Source organism: Chanos chanos, chromosome 1, assembly GCF_902362185.1.
Source record: "Chanos chanos chromosome 1, fChaCha1.1, whole genome shotgun sequence".
Classification (NCBI taxonomy): Eukaryota; Metazoa; Chordata; class Actinopteri; order Gonorynchiformes; family Chanidae; genus Chanos; species Chanos chanos.
Window position 1 is genome coordinate 46,775,969 of NC_044495.1, and position 25,355 is coordinate 46,801,323.

The 25,355-nt window shown below is 39.1% G+C and overlaps 1 protein-coding gene across 2 annotated transcripts in view; it reads left to right on the plus strand.

The window, feature by feature from the left end:
• The window catches only part of med27 (mediator complex subunit 27), a 58,081-nt gene that overhangs the window by 13,907 nt on the left and 18,819 nt on the right, over positions 1-25,355 (plus strand). For both annotated transcript variants that reach the window (XM_030783208.1, XM_030783216.1), the window contains exon 3: positions 10,296-10,426. In XM_030783208.1, the coding sequence (XP_030639068.1) occupies positions 10,296-10,426 (131 nt within the window). The remainder of the gene's footprint in view (positions 1-10,295; positions 10,427-25,355) is intronic.

The following is a 25,355-nucleotide window of genomic DNA, read 5'->3' on the forward strand; positions in this document are numbered from 1 at the left end:
AATTCTTTATGGTCTCTGTAGTAGGTCAGCAGGCTTACTTTCAGTGCTTGGCAAAGTGATGGAGCCTTTTGGTAAATTTTGAAATGTGAGATTCTTATGGCGCTAGCAGACTTGAGGCTATGTTCCAGCATGTCTCTAGGGGGAATTACTCTCCTGTCATTTCAGTGGCCTAAGTGACAGTTGATTGACATGGGGAGTGGACTCTCTGGTCCTACTGGCTGAAGTAATATCAGATTTTTGTGTTGTTTTTGACATAATTGGTCATAAACTTCTCACTGACAAGCTTAAGTGTTAACAGATTTAGTCACTCAGCCTGTGTCTTCTAGAACATCTTTTGTTTTATTTCTGTAGCTTATTTATTTATTTTGTTATCTTGGCAAGGTAAATCCTGCGCTGTATTTTGTATTTTTGGACCTTTGGGAGACTGCCTGTCTCCATGGCATCAGTTAATGTGGACCCTAATAATAAATAAACATTTTATAATAAATAAACATTTTACAACATCTTTATCAAATATTAACAAAATAAGTAAGATGCTGTCTGATTATGTCTTTCCCCTGTGTTCATGTATGTTTTAACACAACAAAGACAGATGGCTGAACACATGGTTGCTATCTCCACACTCTTTATCAATTTTAGAACTTAGGGAGTGGACAAATGTCCCCCCTGCCGTTCTGTACTGTGTTGTGGTTTGTTTGAACCATCTGTATCCTCACTTGAAGCTTTAGGGTTACACTAAGTAGTCGAAAATCATAAACTTTAGTAGTTAGTTACACCAAATGAAGGCTGGTTAATTAGTTTTTTCATGATGTAAACATCTACATTAATAGTGATCTGAGTACTGCTTGGGCATTACGATAATGGTTGTTAAACTTGCAAGGCTTTGGTCAACCTTATATGAATTATTGAGGTTAAACTATTTTTGCAGGACAGGTGAAAATACTCAATTCCTGAAAAGTGTCGTATAGGGACTGGTTGTGAATAAGCAACAGGTGTGTACATACAGCATATACATTCATATGTACCTGTGATGTTCACAAGTCATTTTGTAAATGTAACTTTCAAGTTCAGTTCCTTCAACTAGAGTTTGAGCCAAGTCTCAAGTACTTCAGCTGAGTTTGAGTCAAAAACTGTGGTATCCAAACCAACGCAGTATTACTATATTTATTTACATGTAGTTTTATTTATGTGGCAGATACTTTTCTCCCCAAAGCAATTTATGTAATGAATACATGCAGCACGTGCATAGACATGAGACAACAGACAATCCTGGCATATTTTAGTGTCTTTTTAGGTTAGACTTCTGAAGTTGTGACATGAAGTTTGTTTTTATCTAGGAAATTATGTCTTAGACATATCTGTTTGTAATAAGGAAACATTTACACACATTGAGTTTCATTTCTAAGTCATAGGAAGTGATAGGACTATTAAAATTAGGAAATCCATGTGAACACTGTGCTGTCCCCTGTAGTCTAATTAGAGCAGGGTCTGTTAAAGCCTAGTTTGGGATTGTCTATTTGTGTGCAGAGTCAATTAATTGGATGCCAACAGTCCTCCACAGTAGGACTCTCTAGTGAACCCCCCCCCCCCCAAAAAACCCCCGTTTCAATTCAGTATTGTATGATAGCAAAAAATTAAAGAATGAGGTGAGGACTTAGACCTTACAGACATATACATACGAAAGCAATGAAGCACAGTAAATGGTTCCGTATAGCTACTTCTGCTCTTTTCCCTCTTTGTGTTATTTGGTTTCCTCTGACCTAATCAAAAGCTCCTTGCTTGAATAGAGCAGAAGTTAATGGTGCCCCCCTCCCCACTTTCCCTGGTACAGTACAGCTGGTAGACTTTAATCATCTGTTGAATGAGGTTGTCAGAGCAAACAAATGGTGAGCCCCAACCCAGAGCCCACGTAAAGATCAGAGACCAAAGAAGCTTTACCATCACAACATATTTCTTCTTCCCCTTAGTTAATGATGGAGTACATGTCCACTGGTCACAGAGCCTGGGAAGGACTAATGGGTTGGTCAATCCGAAAGATCTGCACGGCATGAGGGCCGAAAAAAAAGAAGACCAAAAAAAAAAAAGAAAGTCAACACAGCGAGGAAGAAAAGGGGCGACCTTTTAAAAATGTGCTGCTCTGAGGAAAATGTTTGATGTCCGAACTTTGCGGCCTTGGATCCCTGATTAGTTCTCAGACAAGGGGACAGCAAACTTTAAAGAACAGTGGTGATGTGTTTGCTTTGGCCCTGCTAATTCCTCATTAAAAAAGCAGGCGGACAGCAGGGAACCTTTGATAGCACATCCCTAACGTTTGCTTTTTCCTGTCAGCACACATTCATCTGGAAACTGTTTATGTAGCTGCCATGTAAAGAAGAGCGTTTCATGTTTCTCTCTCTTTAATGTTTTATGGTTCTTAGTTTGTTATGCATCATGAAAAATGAGCCTTTTTCTCTCTTTGACAAAGATTGTTATCTGTCGCTGTGCGCAGTCCAAATCATGTTGTCATGGTAAACGATCATTTTCAACGCTGCAATTTGATTCTCTTTTGTTTTATAGCCTATTAACTTCTTTTTGGGGACTTTTTTCCTTCATAAACATTGTTAACCCCATAGTGAAAGTTGTTTTCCATCCTTTTTTAATTATAAACGTGGTAGGACAAGCTGAAAACTCCTCACACTAATTCAAGTGGCGGTCATTGCTGGTTTTTGGGTCTTATTAAAACACAACTGCACTGTCACACAGATCTGTCTCCTAATTCAATCACAGCCAGTAGAAACTTGTTTGAATCCAAATTAGTTTTCCTGCAAGGAATGTGCCCAGTCTCATCTGCGTTTCCCATAACTCTGATTTATGAGAGCCAGGCCCAGAATCACACCCCAGACCTCAAGCTGTTGTGGTGATATTTAAAAATTAATTAACCCTCTGACTGCAGAATGGCCGCCTCTCCTTCTCCATGCCCATCATTTTCTTTTCTCTCCTTCATCTTTCCTTTTATTTGAAGACATATTTAGAAGTACCTCTGGTCCTACCTCTACAAGGCCAATGAGCTGTTAAAGTGGAACAGAATCACTAGTTGTTCATTCACACAGTAGTTAACATTTTTTCTCATTTTCTATTTTCCTGAGACGTCAGTTTGGTTATGGACATAATTTGTGGTCTCCATCTTCTTATGCATGGAGCATGTATTTCACCGTCAACACACACAGCATTTTTATATTTGAGCAGAGTTTCTAGGATCAATTTATTGACCGTTTCCTTTTTTTTTTTGGACCGTTTATTTGTTGACAGTTTCCATAAAAGTCATTGAGAAAGTTACAGTCAGCTTTTTTGTGTGAAGCACATACCAGGAGAAGTTTTTTTCATACATAGTAAGGGATGTTTATTTATTCATTTATTTTTGGGTAACGAGACCATCGAACTTGGAAAAAGTTTGCTAAATAATTTGTTGTACCTTGGCCAATAGTGATGAATTTACCTCTGTGTCCTTGTTACTAAAGACTCTTTGTTACCAAAGTCTGTGGACAGATTCCTAATTCCTAAGATTCCTGACTAAATAAATAAATAATTTCTAGTACAAATGCACCGCTACTACTCGTCAGTATTCGTATCAGGCTGATCCAGCGTGGTACACTTGTACTTGGTATCAGCATCATAACTGAATATTTCAAAGTACAACTACAATTGACATATAACGATGTAGACCTGCAAACTTGTCATGAAACCAGTGGCGGAGTGCTAGTAAGACGACTTGGAACCATGTCAGCTAATTGAAATTGAACTAAAACTTAACTTAAGCATACAAAAGGTAAAACTGCTAATTGTAATATTTATAACACCGCTGTTTCAAGTGGAGGCACAAATACAAAGGACTACAACACAAGCAATTTTATAAAACATCTAAAGAATCATTCCCCTGAAGAACTTAAGACGTTTGTTGACACTAAGCCCTTCTTTGGCTTCCTCAGGTCAGAAATTTCTCTCAGTGCCATGTGCTACCATCAGGAGCAAATAACTCCTTAGCACAGCTTCTCAAGATGCTAATGAGAGAGGAAACAGACTTACATGTATAAGAGTGGGAAAGAGAGTGCCCATTGTTATCAGGTTCATGAAAACCTTCTCCTTATGTTTGCCCAGCCAGGCAAGATAAACCACCTATGCTTAGTAGATACTGCACAATTATTACCAAAATTATTACCAGTAGTTAATACAAATATGTATTAACTTTGCTTGTTGAAGGGAGGAAAATACTGTTCTCACACACTCAAAAATTACATAATAAACATTTTCTATGAGTAACCATAATGTTTCTTTAACGCCTCTTAACCCTCCTAGTAAGTAGACTGCTCACATCAGTACTCAGTTTCAGAAAGAAGTCCTTAGCACTCTTATTGGTCTTTAAATATTGATATCAGTGCAGCTCTGATTTCTATATCAGATTTATAGAGACTGAGGGGCTGTTTTTTTGCTGACTTCATGCAGTGATAAAATTTCAGTACAAGTCTTACAGACTGAAAAAGACCACCTGAATCAGATTGTGACATTTAAAAGGAACTGTAACTTAGCATTATTATATTAAAAACAAAATTCTTACATTCACAGTTACTGAGGTTAAATAAAGTTTGTTTACATTTTACAAAAGCACTTTCATCATGCTGAGTAAAAGCATACTGTGGGGGTGTTGGCTCACCCACGATAATTCATTTTAACCAGTAATGATGTTCATGTGAAGCTTAAGCTCACCTGCTCTGTAGGAGACTGGTCAGAATACAGACAGATCTTAGAGCTGCAATTTGTACCATCAGGGAAGTTCACACAATGCATCACTTTGTTATTTTATTCCATTTTATATCTGCCACAACACCAAACAGTTATCTCCTTCCATCTTTCCCTGTCCATGTAGTTTTCAGGAGCAGCTCAACCTGATTTCTACAAATTAGCCCAATATCACCTTAAGGCTAAGTTACGGGGTATTACAGTTCTTCGGGGCATTACATAAATCTTTGTAAACAGACATCCTGTAATTTCTGTGGGCAGAATTACAATCAGCACATGATGAAAGGGGTATCCTGAACATGGCACCATTAACTGCCAAAAATAAGGAAACACTTGAGTAAATGAGTGGTAGCCAGTGTATTAAAATATGGTGTTTACACCATAAGCTTGGTTCCTCATTAAATAACGATGAACCGCCATTCATGCTTAGGGTCATGTATAAAAATCCTGGGCAAGAACAGCCAACCCTGTTATCTGTGAGGTAAAAACATCAGTGAGGGTCAGCTGTGGTCGAAAGCCCTTAAGTCTCAACGGTGATATCTCTGCATTGGTTTGAGATGCAAGTCAAAACGCATGAGCAGTTCTGAATCATTTGACTGAGAATATTGATCTAGGACATCAGCAGGTGGTTCCATCAGGAGGAGTCTGTCAGGAACCTCATAGAGAGGGATATTATGTTAGGGTTATGCTGCATAAAAGCTATAATTACATTTAAAAAATGCATCTTTGAAAGTGATATTGTACAAGGAACACAGCATGTGGCGGGGGGGGGGAGAGAAATCAAATGGTCAGATGAGTCACTCTGTACAAAATAGCAGACCTGAGTACCCATTTCCAAGGCCAAAGATTGTGACAGCTGTGGTGTTGGGTGCATATTTGTCTTGGTGTGGTTTGGGTCCAGTCAGCCCCTTAGAGGGCAAGTCAAATGCCAATAAATACCAGGCCATCCTCAGTGGTCACCTCCTTCATCCCATGGTGAGGTATCCATAATCTGATTGGTGCCAGTGTGCCCCCCCCCCCCCCCCCCCCCCCCCCCCGCCAGTCAGGGCTAGAGCGGTCACCAAATTGTGCAATTAGCGTAAAACTGTTCTCAACCGTATGCCATGGTTCTAGTCACGGTATTTTCCACTGCAGTCAATTAAAAACCATAAAATTTCTTATGGAAGAATGCTGTCATTTCCTTCCAGCACTTGTTCTAGACACTTGTAGGATCTGTGTCAAGGCTCAGTCAGTAGTACCTTATGTTGCTCCAGGCCTCTGTTGTGATTTAATATGGGTGTTTCCTTTGTTTTGGAAGTGTTGTTCTACCAATAGGCCTCCGAATGGATGCTGCAATTTGATACAGACAAAATTGATTTGGTTACATGAAATGGAAGGACTGCCCCCATGCTTCTATTATTAGTAATATTGGGCATAGAGAGAAAATATACTGGAATAACCTGGTAAAGAAAGAGATGAGAGAGAGAGAGAGAGAGAGAGAGAGAGAGAGAGAGAGAGAGAGAGGTCTGAGTTGACCATTTCTTGAAGATTATGTGTCCAAAAGACTTATCACTATGTCGTGGCTTAAGACTGTTAAATTTAATGCAATTTATGAAGCCATTTGAACATATGCTTGTTTAGTTATAGGTCTTGCTCATTTCCATCCGTTTTATTGGCTGAAATACCTATGACACCTATGATGTATTCATTTATACTTATTGAAGCTATGAAATAGAAATGATATTTTTGGGTTTGTAGTGTGTAGAATGAGTGGCAAGCTAATTCAGAAAGCTACACAGAGGAGGCGTTGGGGGAGGGAGCAGACTGTCTTCTTTGTTCTTTTTGATGCTGACGTTCATTGTGTGCCGTTGTCCTCTGGCAGGGTGTCTTGTGTGTCTTCTGTCGCCTTGGCCTCTGACTCCATCGCTTTAATCTTTTCTGTCAGAGTTAGATGACACTTTCCGTGGCCTGACACCACTCAGGATCCTGCCACTCTCATCCTTTCATTCACCCGGTTTACCTGCTCCTATCCTCTCAATTCCTCCTCTCTCTCTCACTCTCTCTCTCTCTCTCTCTCTCTCTCTCTCTCGCTTCCTCGTCCTTGTCCTGTTGAGATCCATCTTTTCTCTTCTGGATGACGTTGCGTGTGTTTGTGTTAATCTGCCGATGATGGGTCTATCTGAGGGTGTGAATGGCTTGTCTTGGCTATTTCATCTCCTCGTGCAAAATGGGCTCGAGCAGAGACGTGAAGGTGTATGGACAGGAAAAGAGATGCAGCTGGCTCTAATTGAATGGACAAGATAGCACGAAACCATAGCATCTGCCAAAAGCAGTATAGCTGAATCAAGATAATGGTAGATAAAGACTCCCATCATGTCTTTCCTCCAAAAAATCAAAATTTGTTGGCCGCTGTTTTGTGAAACTAATTTTAAGGTGAAATTTTTTGCAGTCTACGTAATTTTATGAAAACTGATTAACAGTTCCTTTGAGTATCATATGCCCAGTACACTCAGAAATGCATTCATATTAGTCATTAGTGTAAAAATAAAAAAGGTTTATGTATTGCCCTTTAAGGTGAATTTTATGGAAGAACTTATTACTACTGTTAGGCCATTAGTGGCCAGTCGCTGAAGAATCATAACAAAAGATGTTTCTTATGGAGACGTCATTATACATTATAACAACTATAACATAATCCCAGGGCACCCAAAATTGCTAGTCTGACATCCAGGCACAATCAAGTTTTCCCATTGGGCAGGATGTTTTACATTTACATTTTGGTGGCCCAACAGGAAAACATGATTGTCCCAGGATGTTGGAAACCCCAGGCTATCAGAAATGATCCCCTAAGTGAAATAAAATTCCCTCCTTTTCGGGGTGGACAGTGTAAACGGTATAGAGAGTACACCGGTATGAATTTGCCGTACGGTATGGATTTTGACTATACTGTGCTGACTGGTAGAGCCCTCACAGATCTAAAGTGGCAATGACGCAACTACACCAGTGCAAGACAGCAATGCACGAAACCGTGTCTAGTCTTCTGGAGAGAAGGAGGCCATGTTTGAAATCGCTCGCTTGTTCATTCACTCACTATTTACTATATAATGAACTATATAGGGAGGGAGTATGTGGATTTTTTTTTTTTTTTTTTTTTTTTTTGAAGCTTGAGAATGTTTTTTTTTCATCACAAAGATGATTACAGTCGAGCGCCAGTTGTAAACTACAGTAAATTTTGAGAATCTGGCCCCAAGATAAGAGCAACATTATAACAAGAACATCGTATCAGATTTGTAGGACAGTGTTGTCAAAAATGAATAAAAATATGGTTCGGGATGTAGTGTTACGTTGGAAAGTTTATATGAACATTTGCCCGAACTTTTTTGTGTCTAGCTGTGCTAGCTAGAAAAGTGCTTAGCAAGCTGCATCTAACATTTTATTTAAGTTAATACTGCTCTAGATATAAATCTAAGATGTAAATCTAATTTTAGTGATTTTAAATCTAAATCTGAGATCTCTAGATCTAAATGAGTATGCATTTTTGATGATTGTTGATTGATTTATGTGTGATGATGCTGCAGTTCATGCTTGTTAAAAAAATGTTTTTTATGGCTTTCTCAAATACATCTACATAAAAATGGTCTTTTTTATTTAGGCCAGTCAAAATTCATTTCGGCTACCAAAATCTGAAGAATGCCTGCCCGAAGGGCTATCAGGGATTTAGAAATTTTGCAAGCCCCGAACCCATAACCGTGACTATAAGCTAATTTATATGTCACACACATAAGCACACACGTACAGATATATAGATAGATAGATCAATAGATAGATAGACAGACAGACAGATGCAGTCATGATAACATATTAAAGGTATTTAAGGCTTTACCATTTTTCATGTCTCTTTATCCACAACCTCATTTTCAATACAGATATGCATGAGGAGAAGTGAAAATGTTATGGACATAGTATGCTATCAGCCTTGCCCTCGTGCATCCAGTTTATTCATTTATCCATTATTAGGGTTTTTTTTTCTCTTTTAAGTTGGTTTTGACAAGAGCTCTGCTTCTTTGGGTGCCAACTGCTTGAGTTTCTACAAGATCTGGGCCTTACAAAATAGGCTCATTAGCCATAAAAAGCCGCCTCAGTTAATTAAAATAATTCCCCGTTAACACAGCTGCTCCGGTTAGCCGAGTTAAACAGTGGTTTGCCGTCTGTTTTTCCATCGTTCAGCGGTGCTCTGCTGCTTTAGAATATGGCTAATTAGCTTTATAGGAGGAATATTTTGATAGCAATTAATGAGCTGTGAGTCTGCACAAGTTCTAATTGAAGAGCCCTGTCTGTGTGGAGTGTTGGGGGGAATACTCAATCAGGAACAGTGATACTGCAGAGTGATGGGACTAGAATGTTATGGACCAGGATTTAAATTGAATTCACACATAGTACATTGTGAGAGGAGACCCTCTCGACTGTTAATTTAGTCTAATATTGACAGAAACGTAAAATTTTATTTACTAATGATTTTTTTTGTAACATCTCTTTACTGCCAACATATACAGTCCCACGTGTTTATGCTCCATTAAATGCTAAAGACAAATAAAGGTTTTTTCATGATGCCAGATTCTTAACCAGGGTTGAATAAATATTTGGTATCCACTCATTCAACTGTGGATTTCATGACACGGTGGATTCTAGATATAAAAAAACTTTCACCACATGATGTTACAGAAAATGCAGTAGACAGGTTTTCACTACCTCAAAATCAAAGTGAAAAAATTGCCAATTCAGTAGCTCATGAGAGAGAGAGAGAGAAACAGGAGGAGAGGAGGAGGAAGAGTGGGCTGGGGGTGGAGGATGGAGTGATAAGCAAGGAGGAGAAACTGTGGTAAGAAAAAAAAATAGATGTAACTGACTTTGTGTTCTCCTCAGGGACAGGCAGACAGTTGTCAGGGTTGAGACCATGCTTTGGATAAACACTTGATAAAAAAAAAAAAAAAAAAAAAAAAACACAAACAGTGTACGATGTCTTCATCGCCCATTTTTAGTTTTTTCTTTGTAGTTCTGTCAAAGACCAGTCTATGAACTGTTGTAAGAAAACAGAGTTTTAAATCAGAGACTCAGATGGGATGGCTGGTGGACAGATCCCAGACAACTTAGACATTTCATAAATTGTATAGTTTCATCTTCCTGCTGTAAGTTTCCTGTTTTGCTTTCAGTATCCAAGCAGTCATATTTAAAGACGAAGAACTAATTACGGATACTTAGTACACGCTATTGGTGTAATGAAAGCATAATTTGTTTTGGAAAACAGCAATCAAAACAAAATAGTAGGTCAGACAAGCTGGTCAGCGCACACAGATAGTCCTGGCATAAAAAAGTGAGCCAATGGAAGTGTCAATCCTTTGGTCCTTGGCAAAGGTAGTTTTGTGCTTAATGTTAAGCCACCTGCAGGTATGTTACCTGCAAAAGTAATTGGAGCAGTTTTCATTTCAGCTCCTTGAGAGGAAACGGTTATTCTGACCCTTCATTCTGATGCTTTCTTTCCTCAGTTACAATATCACGCAGGCCTGGCATCAAGTCTTCTCAACCAACAGTCCCTCAAACGTTCAGCCAATCAGATGGGAGCTTCTGCCAAGAGAAGACCCAAAGTCCAGCCAAGCACCTTGGCGTTGCCTCCACAGTGAGTATAAGATCTTGTTATCTTGTCTATATTTGAAAAGTTATTGGACGTTCTTTTGGAAGAGGCACAAGAAGAACATAAAAAAGTGAAGTATTACTGACAATTTGAGAAGTTTTTGGCCTCGTAACAAACGGCTTGTTTTTCTATCTTGTCTCAGTTCATTACTGTAGTTTACATAAAGGGAAGGTGAGTGTTTGTTATTTCTATCTTGTCTCAGTTCTAAACAGCATTTTACATAAGGGGAAGGTAAAGCCTAGCCATTAACCATTGTCTTTGGCTAATATCATTGAGACCAGCGTTCAGGACTGCTCAGAGCAGAGCAAATTATGAAATGTACAGTGGCCTTCTTCAACAACACAATACCATAAATATTTGTTTACCACCAGGTGATGCCCATTACTTTAAAAAAACAACCATGTGATCATGGAGAATTCATATATATCTAATGAAAGCTTTTTCAGGTTCAAACTGGTTCAAACCTGTTTCTCACAAACCTGCTCAACTCACACTAAATGACACTTGAGCCTGTCAGTCATATACATGTGGTTAGGACGGTTGATAAACATAGAAATGTACTCCCCACCTGGATGACTTAAATGTTTACCGGCTGCCAAGAGATGTGGGCGAGCGTAACACAGGATGAATGTGATTGCCATTTGTGATGTGTTTATCAGTGTATGCTGATGTATATGGATGCATTCTGTTGGTTTTATTGTGTGGATATTAAGGTTGAGCCCACTCATAACGGTGATTTATACTGAGGAGCCGATAAGAAAAACGGTGAAACATTATCTCTGCTTTTCTTAAAGCCAGAAAAGTTAATGTTTTAAATCCCAAAAAGCCAAATTCCCTTTCACGATAAAGTGCTGAATTCATTTATTGTTATCAAGGAAAACACATTTGTTCACTTACATGACATCAAGTCAGATAAACCCATGAACTGTGTTTTCGGTACATATATGAGAAGGTATGTATGAACTGGAAATTTTCCACTATCAGTTTAACCTATTTGCAATCTCAAAGACTTGAAATATACTCCAAGGATCTGAAGAGCGTTGCAAAGCCTGTTTTGTTTTCATATTTTTATGATTTTACATCATATATATATATGTACAAACACCTGTTTTAACTCATCGTCACATTTCCATCATTTCCATACACGCAAATATGACGAGATGGAAATCAGACATATCACTGGACTTCATCTACCAGGGTTTTTCTTTTTTACATAAAACAAAACTGAGCACGATTTCTTACTACCACCAGTGAATATTACGAATGGCAACTACCCTTAGTTATGGAAAAATCCATTCTTTACCATTTTGTCAAAAGCACTAAATTTCATATTGTACTTTCATATCACACAAAAAAGAGAAGAAGTGACAAGTCCATCCCTCCACACATAACTCTATCTTCTACCTTCTATCTGAAGCATCAATCTGAGTCAGGTTCTGCTTATTTCTGTGGGATTTTATAGATATGATTAGATACACAGGGACCCCCAATTCAACGGCTCATTGTCCTCTGTTGTCTGAGGGGGTCACAGGCTGTGTGCTTTGATAAGAGAATGAGGGGAGTATGTTTGAGGGGTCAGAGAGGAGAAGAGCTGGGCTCCTGAGGGGAGATGAAAGGAGAGGAGAGGAGTGGAGAAAAGAGAGATGGAGGAGAGCAGAGATGGGCAGTACCCAGGTGCAGAGCTGAGTTCCTCTGAAAGCCCAGACTGATGAAGCACCACTCTGCTTTTGAAGCACCAATCTGTTTAATGCCTCTCTGTTTGTTTATCATTTTCAGTCATGGTTTTCTATAGAATTGTTAACATCTTCCTGTTGAGTACTGTACCAAAGGATGATTTCTTTTATCAATGCCAAAACTTGATTCATAAAACAGTGAAAATTGCTGCAATCTCACCAGGGAAAGAATAAAAGCCACTAAAAGTGAAGATATGTAGAGGATCTAAACAGACCATTAAGATTTGGGATAGAGCAGGTGTTTGGGAAAGCTCTTGCAAGCTTTTTTTGTCACACATAGGCCTGTTGTTCCTCACAATTTGCCAACTCTAGATAAAACACTTAAACAAAATCTCAGATTAACTCTTGGCATTTTATCAAAATGTCCCTCTGGTACCGGACACATCTTTGGCAATAACAGGAATTGTAGGCTAATGCTTAAGCAAAGCTGGACATGGGAAATCCAGAGAGGATTCATGGTGGTCTCTTCCTGGACCTGAGGTCAATGAAGAGGTTTTGGTTTGAGAATCTGTGATGGTATGGTACAGAACAAGATGGGAGAGGCTTAGAAACAGAGCAAGGTTACGGGAGCTAGCAGCTCCTCTGTCAAATGTCATTGTGTTGATGAATTTGCCGTTTCTAAAAGGAGCAGTACATGAATAATGCAGTGCAGCCTTCATGCGAGGTGGCTTTTAATTTTTTATTTTTTTTTGCGTTCCTCCCTTGCATTGCCAGCTGTTTTTCACTGGGTGGAGTGTGCAGAAGTGCCTTGTAATGCTGAACTAAGGAAACTAAAAACTCTACCGTCTCTGAAAGCACAGCACTTACAGAAAGCTCTTCCAAAACATGGAGACAGGAACTGCAAGGGCACTGATTTAAAACCCTGCTGAAGGTCAGAGCCTAGCTGAGCTGATCTTCGACCCAAAGCTTTTAAGGTGACTTATGAGTTTGTTTAACACGTGACAACCATGAAAAATATTGGACACAGTAGGATAACAATCCATACATTAATAGCCCTCAGATCTCCTACATTCACAAAAAGACAAAAAAAAGAAGTTACAGAACACGTTTTATTGCTGGGCCAGAAGATGAGTACCATTGCATTCTCTAGCGTTTGTGGATAAAGTAATCCTCTAAGTGGAATCATTTTGGAGCTGATCTATAACACAAGCACTCAACATCCAAATAGACATCAGTCAGTAATCAGAGCATCAGTTAATATCAGTAAACAAATTTGTCTTCATTCTATTAAAAATAAAAAATATTATGTTTACAATCTACTCGCGTAACTGATATGATGTGATTTTTATTGACCAAAGTACAAATCACGTTTCGTTTTGAGTGTCTTACTGAACGGCTTGCTCCAGATGAAAGATATTGGCATGTAATAATGAATGCCTTTTGAAACGACAGTCAGAAAGTAGCCAGGCAAACTGCAGACTGCACAAGGTCAGATGTTTGTCAGATACATGCTGAGATCATCAGCTGGCCAAAAACGGGCCGAGCTCGGCTGGTGGAGACCCCAGAACGTGGAAGTCGTCCTTGGGGGGATCGATGCGGAGCGGCCTTGTCAGTTCTGTCTTGTTCATTCCCATCAGCGAGGAAGCTAAGGTTCTCTTCCAGGACGCAGAGTGAAACCAAACCCTGATGCTCTTCTCCTCAAATACCCTGCAGTCTTTTACCCTCGCTGTCTGCAAAGTCTCTTGCTTTAACTCCTGTCAGTACTCAGCTCCAATGCAGTATCAGAGTTTTGTTATATTTATGATGTGATTACGTGCACTAAATGTAGGATTTAATTGATAGTGTTTGCAACAAGACTAACTGTTAAATGTTACAGCGTCTGGATTTTCAAAGACTTTGTTGGGTCTTATACTGGCAAATTCGTCCCCGACACGTCGACATATAACACTATGGATCAGCAAAATGAAAAATCTAACATTTGATGACGTTTGATAAATATTTGTCAATCAGTTGTGTGCATTCTTCTGACTGTAACTCATTGCACACAGTGTCAATGGTGTAACACTGAGTGTAACCCATTTCACACAGTGTCAATGGTATTTTTTATATGATCAAATATTGAAATATATTGAATACATGTAAGAGCCAGAACACACGGCAGCACAGCAAGTCCTATCAGTTTATTTATTTATTTGTTATGTGTTTATTTATTTTACTTTTTATTATTTATTTGATATTATTATGGTTATTTTTTTTTTATTTTAAGTGACACACTAAATATAGCGCTTAAAGGTCGTAAAAAAATATAATAATTCTAAGATATACGGTTGGAACAGTCCTGGTTCTTCATGCCAGTGTTCCCCATCACATGTTTGGATGGACTTAAAAAAAAAAATTGCCTCCACTACCTGCTGTTAGGGGCAGTTCAGTCTTTTCAGTGAAACACTACAGCGTTTGTATACTTATGAAAGGTACCACTCTACTCAGCTTTGCGCTGGCTCGTTGTTCTGGAGCATTTCTGTTTTGGTGTTTTCTCACATATTTACCATTGTTACTATTGAATTCAAAATGGCTGGTGAGCACATTGTGGGTATTGGTTTTAAATAAGATGATTCTAGCTTGCGAATGCATTATGTGCTTGGATGTATCAATGATGTAATCAAAGGCTCATATCTCTGATGAATGTAGCTTTTAGTCATTTTCCACTGTCTCGGTTGTATGACTGTGGGATTTCGCAAGATGATTTTGGTGTGAAAGAAGACAGTCACAGAAGGCAGTTACGAGAACGATAAGGTCAAAGGAAGTGCAAAGGCGTGCAGTCACGAGAATGATAATGTCAAAAAATTGGGATACAGGCAGTTATGAGAACAATGACGTCTTGTAAAATAACCAGAGCAAAATGGTTATAATTGTCCCCAGGGTCAAAAGCATGTGGTAAGAGGGATATAAAAGCTCGAGAGAGAGAGAGAGAGAGAGAGAGAGAGAGAAGCAGTCTCCGAAGCTCATTTAGCTGTCATTGTTCCTTGTCTTCCCAACGTCCGTTGTACTGCATGCGAGGGTAATAAAGTAACAGGTGTGAACATCTCTGACTTCAGTTTCAATATTGGGAAAATAGCAGCTACAACTTTGTACAATATTTCAGGCAGTTAAGTGTTTGATGTTGTTCAGTTGCTTGTAACGGGAGCCAATCTTCTTCAACAAAGATATAAAAGGAAATTGATCAGATATCTGTATAGGGAACTGAGCCATTTATGTCAGAGTAGCTGTAACCATCAGTATCTGTTTCAGAGATCACTGTCAACAAGGATTCTAACATGGATCTGATTACCTGGAGATTTTATGCTTGTAAATTACATTCTACACTGGTGACTGAATCTAGAAATGGTATGCTTGTAAATTACATTCTATACTGGTGACTGAATCTAGAAAGGGTATGCCTGTAAATTACAGTCTACACTACTGACTGAATCTAGAAAGGGTATGCCTGTAAATTACAGTCTACACTACTGACTGAATCTAGAAAGGGTATGCCTGTAAATTACAGTCTACACTACTGACTGAATCTAGAAAGGGTATGCCTGTAAATTACAGTCTACGCTACTGACTGAATCTAGAAAGGGTATGCCTGTAAATTACAGTCTACCCTTGTGACTAGGGATGTAACAATACACTCAGCTCACGGTTGGATTCGATTCACAATACTATGTTTACGGTTTCATTCTTCCACAATATTTTTAAGAAAATCATTTGAACTGACACAGGAATGAAAACGGGGGATTTATTTTTGATACATTAACAATGCTGAACTATTGTTGTCTTTTTGTACCATCAAACCAAAAGTGACGGAAGCTTGACCCTAGGAGGAATTCTTTGAAAGCCAGACAAAAATATATAGTCTTCAAACATAAAATAATAGCAAACTGAATGGGTCTGTCTGTATTACATTAATATGAAATTATGAAAATTGTACCTCAACACACAAAGTTAAAATTTGGAAACAAGTTAATGAGCTAATCCTCTGTACTTTTCAGAATTTCTGTCACTTTGGTTTTTGCTTCATTGTACAAGGTTGATATTACAGACTGATTAAAGTGCAGGCGTGTAAGGATGTTGTATTTGGGCTCTAGTGTGTTAACCAGTAGGCAGAATCCTTCGTTGTCGACTACTGAGAATGGTCTCATGTCTTTAGCGATAAATGCTCCTGTGGATCTGGTGACCCATCTATCTTGTGCTCTTGCACATGAAAGAGGCAACAGGGATGCAAAACTTTTTTCAAGAGAAGTTTGGCCTTTAAGCACTTTCTTTCTCACATCCCCGGACCACTTGTCCTTGTGGTGGTGTTGTAGAAGCTGCATCATATTTGTGGTATTACCAGTAGTATAGCTGATCTACAGTGTTTGCATACTGTCTTTGTTTTGTCAGTTAATTTGTCGCCATTCTCCTGCTGAATGATCAGAAAGCCAAAATGTTGCCACACTTCTGATTTTAACGAGGATGGCGCATCCTCCATTTCAATCTCAAGCTCCAGCCGCACTCATTACATGTTTTGCTGATGCTGCTAGTCTGCTACTGAAACCTCTTCTTTCTGTCTATGACTCAAACATGTAAAACCTGAGGCCTCGATTGGAATGCCGGAAGCATGATGTATGACTTTGTGCACTGGTAACACAAATAATGATACTGTTGACTACTTTCAATTTATATATTTGTTTACTACCACTGACTAATTGTAATGTAGTGTTTGTTATATTTGGTGTTTGTATTTATTTGTATGTCTAAACATTTGAAATAAAATGTTTAGTGATGAGAATAATACTAAAATATAATTAGAGCTGACGACCAAAACCGTCCAACTTATATGGTGCGTATCGTCACATTTTTGCTCCGCGATGTATCGTGCTGCAACGAATTGTTACAACCCTACATGGCATCTAGAAATGCTATGCTTTTAAATTACATTCTACACTGGTGACTGAATCTGGAGGCTCGTATATGGAGGGTCGTAATTGAACCTTTTCTCTTCAGTAGTCTAGGTACACAGAACTTTTTAAAGAATGTTCTACAAGGTCAATTTAATGAGAATATATGTATATATATATATATATATATATATATATATATATATATGTATTGTATGGGGTCTGTATTATGGATACACTTGCTGGGTTCTGTATGAAAAACGGAAACCCAACACATTTTATTCCTCACTATGTGAAATCAGTAGAACACCCTCATCATGCTGCGACCTCAGAATTCGTCCCCACTAATTTCTATGGTCTTGGGATGCATCACACAAATGGGGCAGAAGCTTTGGTACCCTATGTTAAAATATATCACCCCAGCTAATACAATTTGCAGATAATGACAGTTGTCCAACTAATTGTGAAGCAGGGATAATCCAGTTCAGCGTTTAGCCTGTAAGACAAGGTGATTAAGCCAAATGTAGCTTGAGTTACTGATGGATGTAGACATATACATAACAGAAGCTGACTCTGGAATACTGTGATGGGGACCCCAAAACTAGTTTCTGTTTACAGCCCTCCAAAGCCTAAGACTCACCTTAATTTTTTAGAATATGGTTCTATGAATGTTGTTCGAACATAAAATGGGGTGATAAATATTAATTAAGTTCTGTCAGACTGCATCTGTCTTCTATAAAACTCACTAGAACGGCACCTAATTTTGTTTCTTTTGGGGGAGGTCTATCTCAGAAATAACAACTGTGATGACAGCAGTTTATTAAACATTTAGGAGCCTGTTGAGCCAAACTGTCCCAGCATATTAGCATTTCAGGACATATTAGCACTCTGGAAAAAGCTAATCTTCCTTACAAATTACTTCAGGGTAGCTGGCAAAGTCTAAGAGAGAAATGTTATTCAAGTCAAGTCAAGTACAGCTTTATTGTCATCTCGGCCATGGTTAAGTTTCAAATTTCAACTTTATTTAAAGCCCAGTATCACTGTTTAAAGTCTCAAAGGGCTTTACATGCCCAAATATATATACCTACACACACATAAATAAATATTCAGCACAGCACAGCACACGGCAGAGATGAAATGATATCCTCCTTAGACCATGTGGTGCAACTTAGACAGACAGCAGCACATTCAGTCAGACAGTCTGAATGTGCTAAATAGGAGTATAAATAAATATACTTTGTTAAAATTAAGGAATATGCTAAAAAACATATAGAAAAACACTATACTAAAAAGACTGTATAACTGGGGGGGACACATTGGGAAGACACAGTACATTGAATATAAATATAGTGTAACACTGTAATACAGTATGTAAACAGTATGGATCTGTGTGAACCGACAGAGGGTGCAACATGGATATGTACTTAGATCAAGCAGCCATAGCATACGTGTGTTAAATATTGTCAGCTGTGGAAGGATCTCCTCGTATCTTTCATAAAAGTGTCGGTGCATTGTCTTTTAATTGTCCAATAAAGTGGCTGTACAAGTGGGGAGGTGGGTAGGAATTAGGGCTGCACGATATATCGTCATCGCGATGTCAAGTAAGGCAAACAAAATTACCTCAGTCATTGTAGAATGATTAATTCTTTCCAGATAGAGCTATTCAAGTCATCTGGGGAAAATTCCTGTATTTTTCATATTGCAACATGTATAGAAAAAAAATATTGCAATGTCAGTTTTTTCCAATATCATGCAACCCTAGTAGGAATTGATGTAGGTCCAGGGTGTGAAGAATAGAGTCCAGAGAGGATGGGGGCAGCATGGCATTCAGGAACTGGACTACTTGGGGGAAGAAACTATTGCACAGTCTGGCAGACCTGCTCCTGATGCTGCAGAACCTTCTCCAAGATAGGAGAGAGGTGAACAGTCCATGGGAGGGGTGTGAAGAGTCAGCCACAATGCTGGTGGCCTTGCGGATTGACCGGGAGATCCATCCTGCAGACAGGGCAGAGAGGTGCCAGTGATCTGCTGTGCTGCCCACACAACCCTTTGGAGAGCCCCGCAGTCAGAGATGTGGCAGCTCCTGTACCAGACAGTGATGCAGCTGGTCAGGACACTCTCGATGGTGCCACTGTAAAAGGCTGTGAGGATGGGTGTGGGAAGGTGCACCTTCTTCAGTCAATGGAGAAAGTGCAGGCGCTGCTGGGCTGTCTTGGCCAGCCTCCCTTGGTGTTGGTGGTCCAGGAGAAGTCCTCTCTGATCTGAACACCAAGGAACTTGGTGCTCTTCACTCATTACACCATTGCACCATTTACGCTGAGTGGGGTTAATGTACAGAAGCTGCATAATATTTTTGTTTATATTCTGTTGTTACTGTAATCATTATAGTAATAGGACCTGTTGTGTTGGTGTGCCACTGAGGCACAATTTAAATGGACCTAATTGAATCAGTTCTATAAATAATAAATAATACTGTGTATCATAAGAGTAATGGCTATTTTTGTTTCGATACTTGGATGCTTAGGCCATTAAATCTTGCATTTGGTATGTAGCAATGATAAGACATTTCAGTAACAAGGGGCTTTCCTCACTCAGGGACTTCTTGCACACAATGAGTGAAAAAAAATCGAGAATTTTTGTTCTTCTGGTAATGACACATGTATGTTTTGCACTAAAAATTGAAGGAAGTATTTTGAATAAAATATTCAAATGCATGGCATTTACAATATCATAAATGTCCAGGTAAAAAAAAAAAAAAAAGTTTACTGTTGAAAATAAATCAATGCACAGTTACACTTTCTTGTGAATAGACACAAGTTCTATCTTTTACTATTATTACATTACAATATATACAAAAGTTCAGTCAGATTTGCACTGATTTCATTTGTAGCAAGCCCTCAGTAAAAGTGAAGTCTAGTTGAAGAGGTGTCCTCTTTCACTGCTGCATTGCGGCACAGGCCACTGAGCTGTATGAAAATTTCAGTCATCGGTAATCCCTGATTAGACTGAACAGAAAGGAAGACGGCTCTCGTTTATCAGTATTCATCTCAGTCGCTTCATGCAGCCACAAGCAAAGGGCTATTTGATCACTTTGTAGCATCAATCACGCAGGAGGAAGAAAAAAAAATGCTGCCCTGTTACACAATGAAGAAATGTCAGATTGAATTCTTGGAAATGTTAGTCAAAGCGAGTTTTTTTTTTTCTTTTGCGTTTTCTTTTTAAACACCATTACTTTTCGGGGGAGGGGTGTTTTGTTTTTTTGCTGTTTTCCTGGTGTGTGTTCAGGATGTCCTTAGTTAAGACCATATTAGTTGAACAGATCAGAGTTTTTTTTTTTTTTTCTCATTGAAAGTGGTTTCATCATCTTGATGGCCGATAATGATCATCTTAAACATTAGCATTCCAGACACACTTCACTGTGGATTCTTAAATGGTGTAACACAAACTCCCCTATGTCTACATTTCCTTAGAGCATTCATTAACTTTGCATTTAAATTGCAAGGTTGATAGAGGGGGGAGCAAAAAAAAAACCTGCACTGACTCGTGTGGAAAGAGAGCTGCTGTTCTTGGAGGCCATGTCTTTCAGCCGTACTCTTATGTCCAGATTTCGCACGTCACTCATGAACTTTTTCCAGTCTGTGAAACATATTATTCCTGTTTCGTTTATAATTAAAGAACTAACCTGAGCAACAAATTTTATGAATCTTTAATAGGGTTGACTTATGCCGTGATAGAATTACGATGACATGTTTGACCTTCAGCATGAAATGTTGAATCTTGATTGAAACTGTTGCAACGATTAGGATATTTTCATCTATTATTAAATCATTCACCTTAATTCTGTGCTTCATTTGTATGTACGTTTTACATTACGAATGTATAAGCATGTCCTGAGTGTGATGGTGTTCCTGACAGAGAACCTGGGCTGTGTTATTTAACGGGAATTTGTGCTGCATTGTGGGAACTCCTGGCATAGCAGGTTCTTTTTTTGGCCTTGTTCTGGTCTGTGTTGGGTACATTTTAGCGGTTGTTCTAACTTCAGTAAGCATGGTTTCTATTAGTGCAGCTTAGTTGGTGCCATGACCTTATATGGTCTTCATACAGAGAGGTTGATATTTGGTTGCTATAGAAACTGCCTTCCAAACTTCCTAAAGTCATCTTTCATTGGTTTGTAATTTTCAAAGCACATTGTCGAAGCTGCCTGCTGCCTAAACATTGTGTTTTATATATATATATATATATATATATATATATAGCTGTTGATTTTTTTTTCTTTTACCGTGTCCGAACAGCTCCAGCCATATATGTAAATATACTGTAGGCTTGTTCTATTTGTCGACCGGTCACCTTCATGGCAATGTTGTTTTCTTTCTCTCTTGTATCTATGCTTTTCTTTGTTAAAATTAAGCAATGGTGAACACAAAAGGTCAGCTAAAGAACAGCTGAGCTCAGAGGCCAGGTCAGTGTGTTTGGCCATAGCACTGGGACGCTGTAGAATATCTAACGCTGTGTTGGCCGCATTAGAAGTTTGTGCCAATGCTGAAACAGCATTTACAAGTGCGTCATATGCTCAAAGAACAATCGAAGCGAAAGTAAAAAAAAACCAAAATTAAAAAAGCTCAGCTCAAGGTTGTGGAGACACATTTAGAGGTGAAATTTTTGGACTTTGAATGGGAGAGAGATGTGGGGGCAACATTAGTTCAGGTTACTGTCTGTGAGGCAGCTGTGAACATGTCCAACATGGAGCTGTTGTCTGTTGTGGATAACCACAGACCAGCTTCCCCACATCACTTGGTTTAGTGAGCAGTGTGGTACATTTGAAGTAATCTTTTATATGTAGGCTACATCTGAATCTTAGATAAAGAGCAACATCTACCTCTTTTTCAGGCACTCTTAGATTGCAATAACAATGAATGCTGTATTTCGTTAAATGCAGTTGTCCATGTGAAAAATCACATCATGGCCAGCCTTTAGTTTTATACATTGCATTAACTATTTCACAGTGGAAAAGTGTTCTGCTAGCCATGGTTAGCAAACCGTAAGTCCTGTACTTAATGGTTCAGTGCGGCTACATGTGCCGTGACACATCCCTGCATGCTGTTTGCATGACGCTTGCGGTAACCAATAGTAATAGTAGCACTGTGTCAGCTTTCCACCCATTTCATTCTTTTCCAGTTTCATTCGATATGAAGCAAGGACTAGGAACAACCCTGGAACTGCCACTAGCGTAGTGCCACCTGAGGGAAACAGTTTCCCCACAAGTGTAGTTGTAGCTCTGACCACAGTGTACTGAAAGGAAAGGTAACACCACTCAGAAGTATGAATTCAACAACAACAACAACAAGAACAACAAAACAGATGACAGTAATCATCCTATTCCAAAGAAGCCACATCCCCCCAAAGTCTCTCTGAAGATGTGAAGATGTGCCGTGTTCATTCAGGCAAGAAAGTGAGAGCTTATGCCAGTGTAGCTGACCAAATGATCAAACCCCTGTCCTGGTCAGCCTTCTTCAAGGTGTTCAGCATAGCACTTCCCCTTCTACACTTAAGAAGACATTTTACAGGAGTGTCTCAAGGAGCTGCTAAAGTTCAAGAGTCTTCATTTTAAAAGTCTTTGAATTCTGTTGCCAATGAAATTGCTCCACTTGATTCCAAGGATTAGGAGGACAATGTCTTAGTGGTCCAGTGTGTTTTGTCTGCAGTTTTGAAGGGCAACAGTCAAAAACTACTTTAACTTAGATTTATAGTCTTGAAATATAAACCTATGTCATAAACTGGACACAATGTAACAGTTTTGACCTTGTGGTGTACAGAAGGTCAAATTTAGGTGCTTTGTTGCTCGTCACTATTTGTTTGATTGTGAGGTCACCTCTACCCTCTCCATGATATTGAATTGGCGGCTGTTTGTCAATCGAGCGAATGATCGTTATGTACATGCTGTCGTAGCTGGTGTTTTAATTCAAAAGGCAGAGTACGTCTCTATGTCTCATTTCAGGCAGCAGATTTTGCTTACTCAGTTGCACTGAACGAGATTCTATCCTTAGTCTTGTTAACGATTTGAATAGTGATTTAAATGAGCAAACTGCAGGTCACTTCTCTCCCCAATTTTATGTGAGTTTATTGAGTTTTGTATGCAAATGTTACTGTTGCTATCAGCGCTCAAAGATTTTTACATCAGACCATAGATCATGGCGTTCCCAATGATCAAACCTGATTAGTTCTTCAAAGACAGACTCTCCGTCAGACTGATGTCGGTGTAGGGGTGGACATGGCGTCAGGGTATCTCTCTCTCTCTCTCTCTCTCTCTCTCTCTCTCGCTCTCTCTCTCTCTCTCTTTTTTCCGCTTTTTTCTTTTTTCTTCTTCAGCTGCCATTTAGCTTTTTAGCGGCAAAACCTATGAGAATGAAAAATCCCAGGCCGTGAGGTGTTTCTATCATAATGCTTTTGGTTTCTTCCCCAATTACACAGCTTCTTTCCTCAGAGCAGGAGAGGTCACTGAGTGGTTTGATGAACATGTAAAACACTGTAAGCCACTGGATACCGTGGCTGTCCTCGGATCTCGACCCATTTAAAACAAGAGAGACTCGGGGAGTATATGGAAATATGGGAGGTTCTCGAGCAGCAAAGAAAGACAGTTTTTTCCTCTACCATCAGCAACACAAAATGATGAAGTTTCTCATGGAAGACTGATGTTGCATTCTCGTAGCATTCTACATGCTTAAAATAAAATCTATAACAAAGCAAGCTGAGGCTGTTCTGACCACCTCCTGTGGTGGCCCAGCATCCTGTCAAGAACCTTTATGGTGGTTTATTTTCACATTTAATTCTGTATGGACCTTCTGTAATTGTCTTTGATCCTGTATGGCAAGGTCTGTTCCGGTAATAAAAAGGTCAAAGGATGCATCCGTTTGTTTGCTTCTACAATTAAAATTCTTCTAAGAAGCATGTGTGACAGTGTGCATGTGTTTGAGTGCATTTGTGTGTGCATTTGAATGTGTACAGATTACGTGAACTGGATTGTAATATACAGCTAAAAGTACATTACTTGTCTGTGATTAATGGCTTTACCAAATTTGATTTTTGCCAATTGATTAATGATTGCCTGCAGGTCCTACATATTACAAAGAGCGTTTTTGGATCAGATCACGTAAGGAATGTTTTCTTATTTTCATATGGAACATCAGTGTAATTCAGGGAGAATGAAGGCCTGTGTGAAAAGCCATGGAAACCTTTTTATTTTTTAAATGTATGCGCTTTGAAATTGAGGTTTCGCTCTTCAGATGAGTCGTATGACGTGTCGTGTCTTGCAGTGGGCCGGCACCCCTCCGCGCTGTCGATTGAGATGTAATTATATCCCCCATTGTGCCATTAGGATTTGAGAGTAGTGATGCAAACTGCCAAAGACTGAGGTATGATAATCTTCAATTATGCATTCCCACTAATATCCGTAACTTATTCACAATGGACCAGAACCATGTTCCGATATCCTTCAAGTCTGATGCATGTATAATAGTAATGACTCTTGCTCTTATTTAATGTTCTCTTGCTTTCTGCAGAGTAATGATAAAATTAGGTGGGTAGACACAAGAACAGTTATTAGCATTTTTTCAGGTTTTGAATGTGGATGTGGTTCAGTTTGATCATTGGTGTGAGTTTGCACATAAATGTTTGTTCTTCTAACATGACTGTTTTGCCCTCATTGCTCAGGCCTTGTTTGCCCCTTCATACCTTCAACTTTCATGTGACTTTTCAAACTAATTTCCCCCCTCCATCATTATGTTATTTTCTCTTTCTTTTATCTTGAGGACGACACTCTGAAAACTATTGATGGCTGGTGGCAAAGGAGATTTTCATTAAACCCTTATTAGCATAGCAGTAGTACTGATCCTGCAATCCATGTTTGGTGACTTGTGATTTTTCTGCTGACTCCGGGGATGTAAACAGAATCAGATATCTGAGTCGAGTTCTATTGATGTCCGAGAGGAAAGATGAACAGCCTTGTCAGGGTTTTAAGATGTTTCAGGTTTTTAAGTTTCCCTCCCAACCTCCCTGCCTCCCTCCATCCAAATGCCCTTATCTCCTTGGAGACACCAGAGGTGGTTCCAGGTTTTGAACAGAAGTGCTGCTTGTACTGTGTCCAGTGCTGATCAGTTATATTAAATCTGCTCTGATGGATGTGGAGTGCTGTGGGCTGTAGAAATGTCAACTTTTACACATTTGGATCAGCTAACTTAGCCATAGGCTAGTTCAGAGGTTGTTTTTGTGGTATATAAACTAGCAGATACTAATAGCAGGAAACAAGCTGCTGATTACAGCAGCGAT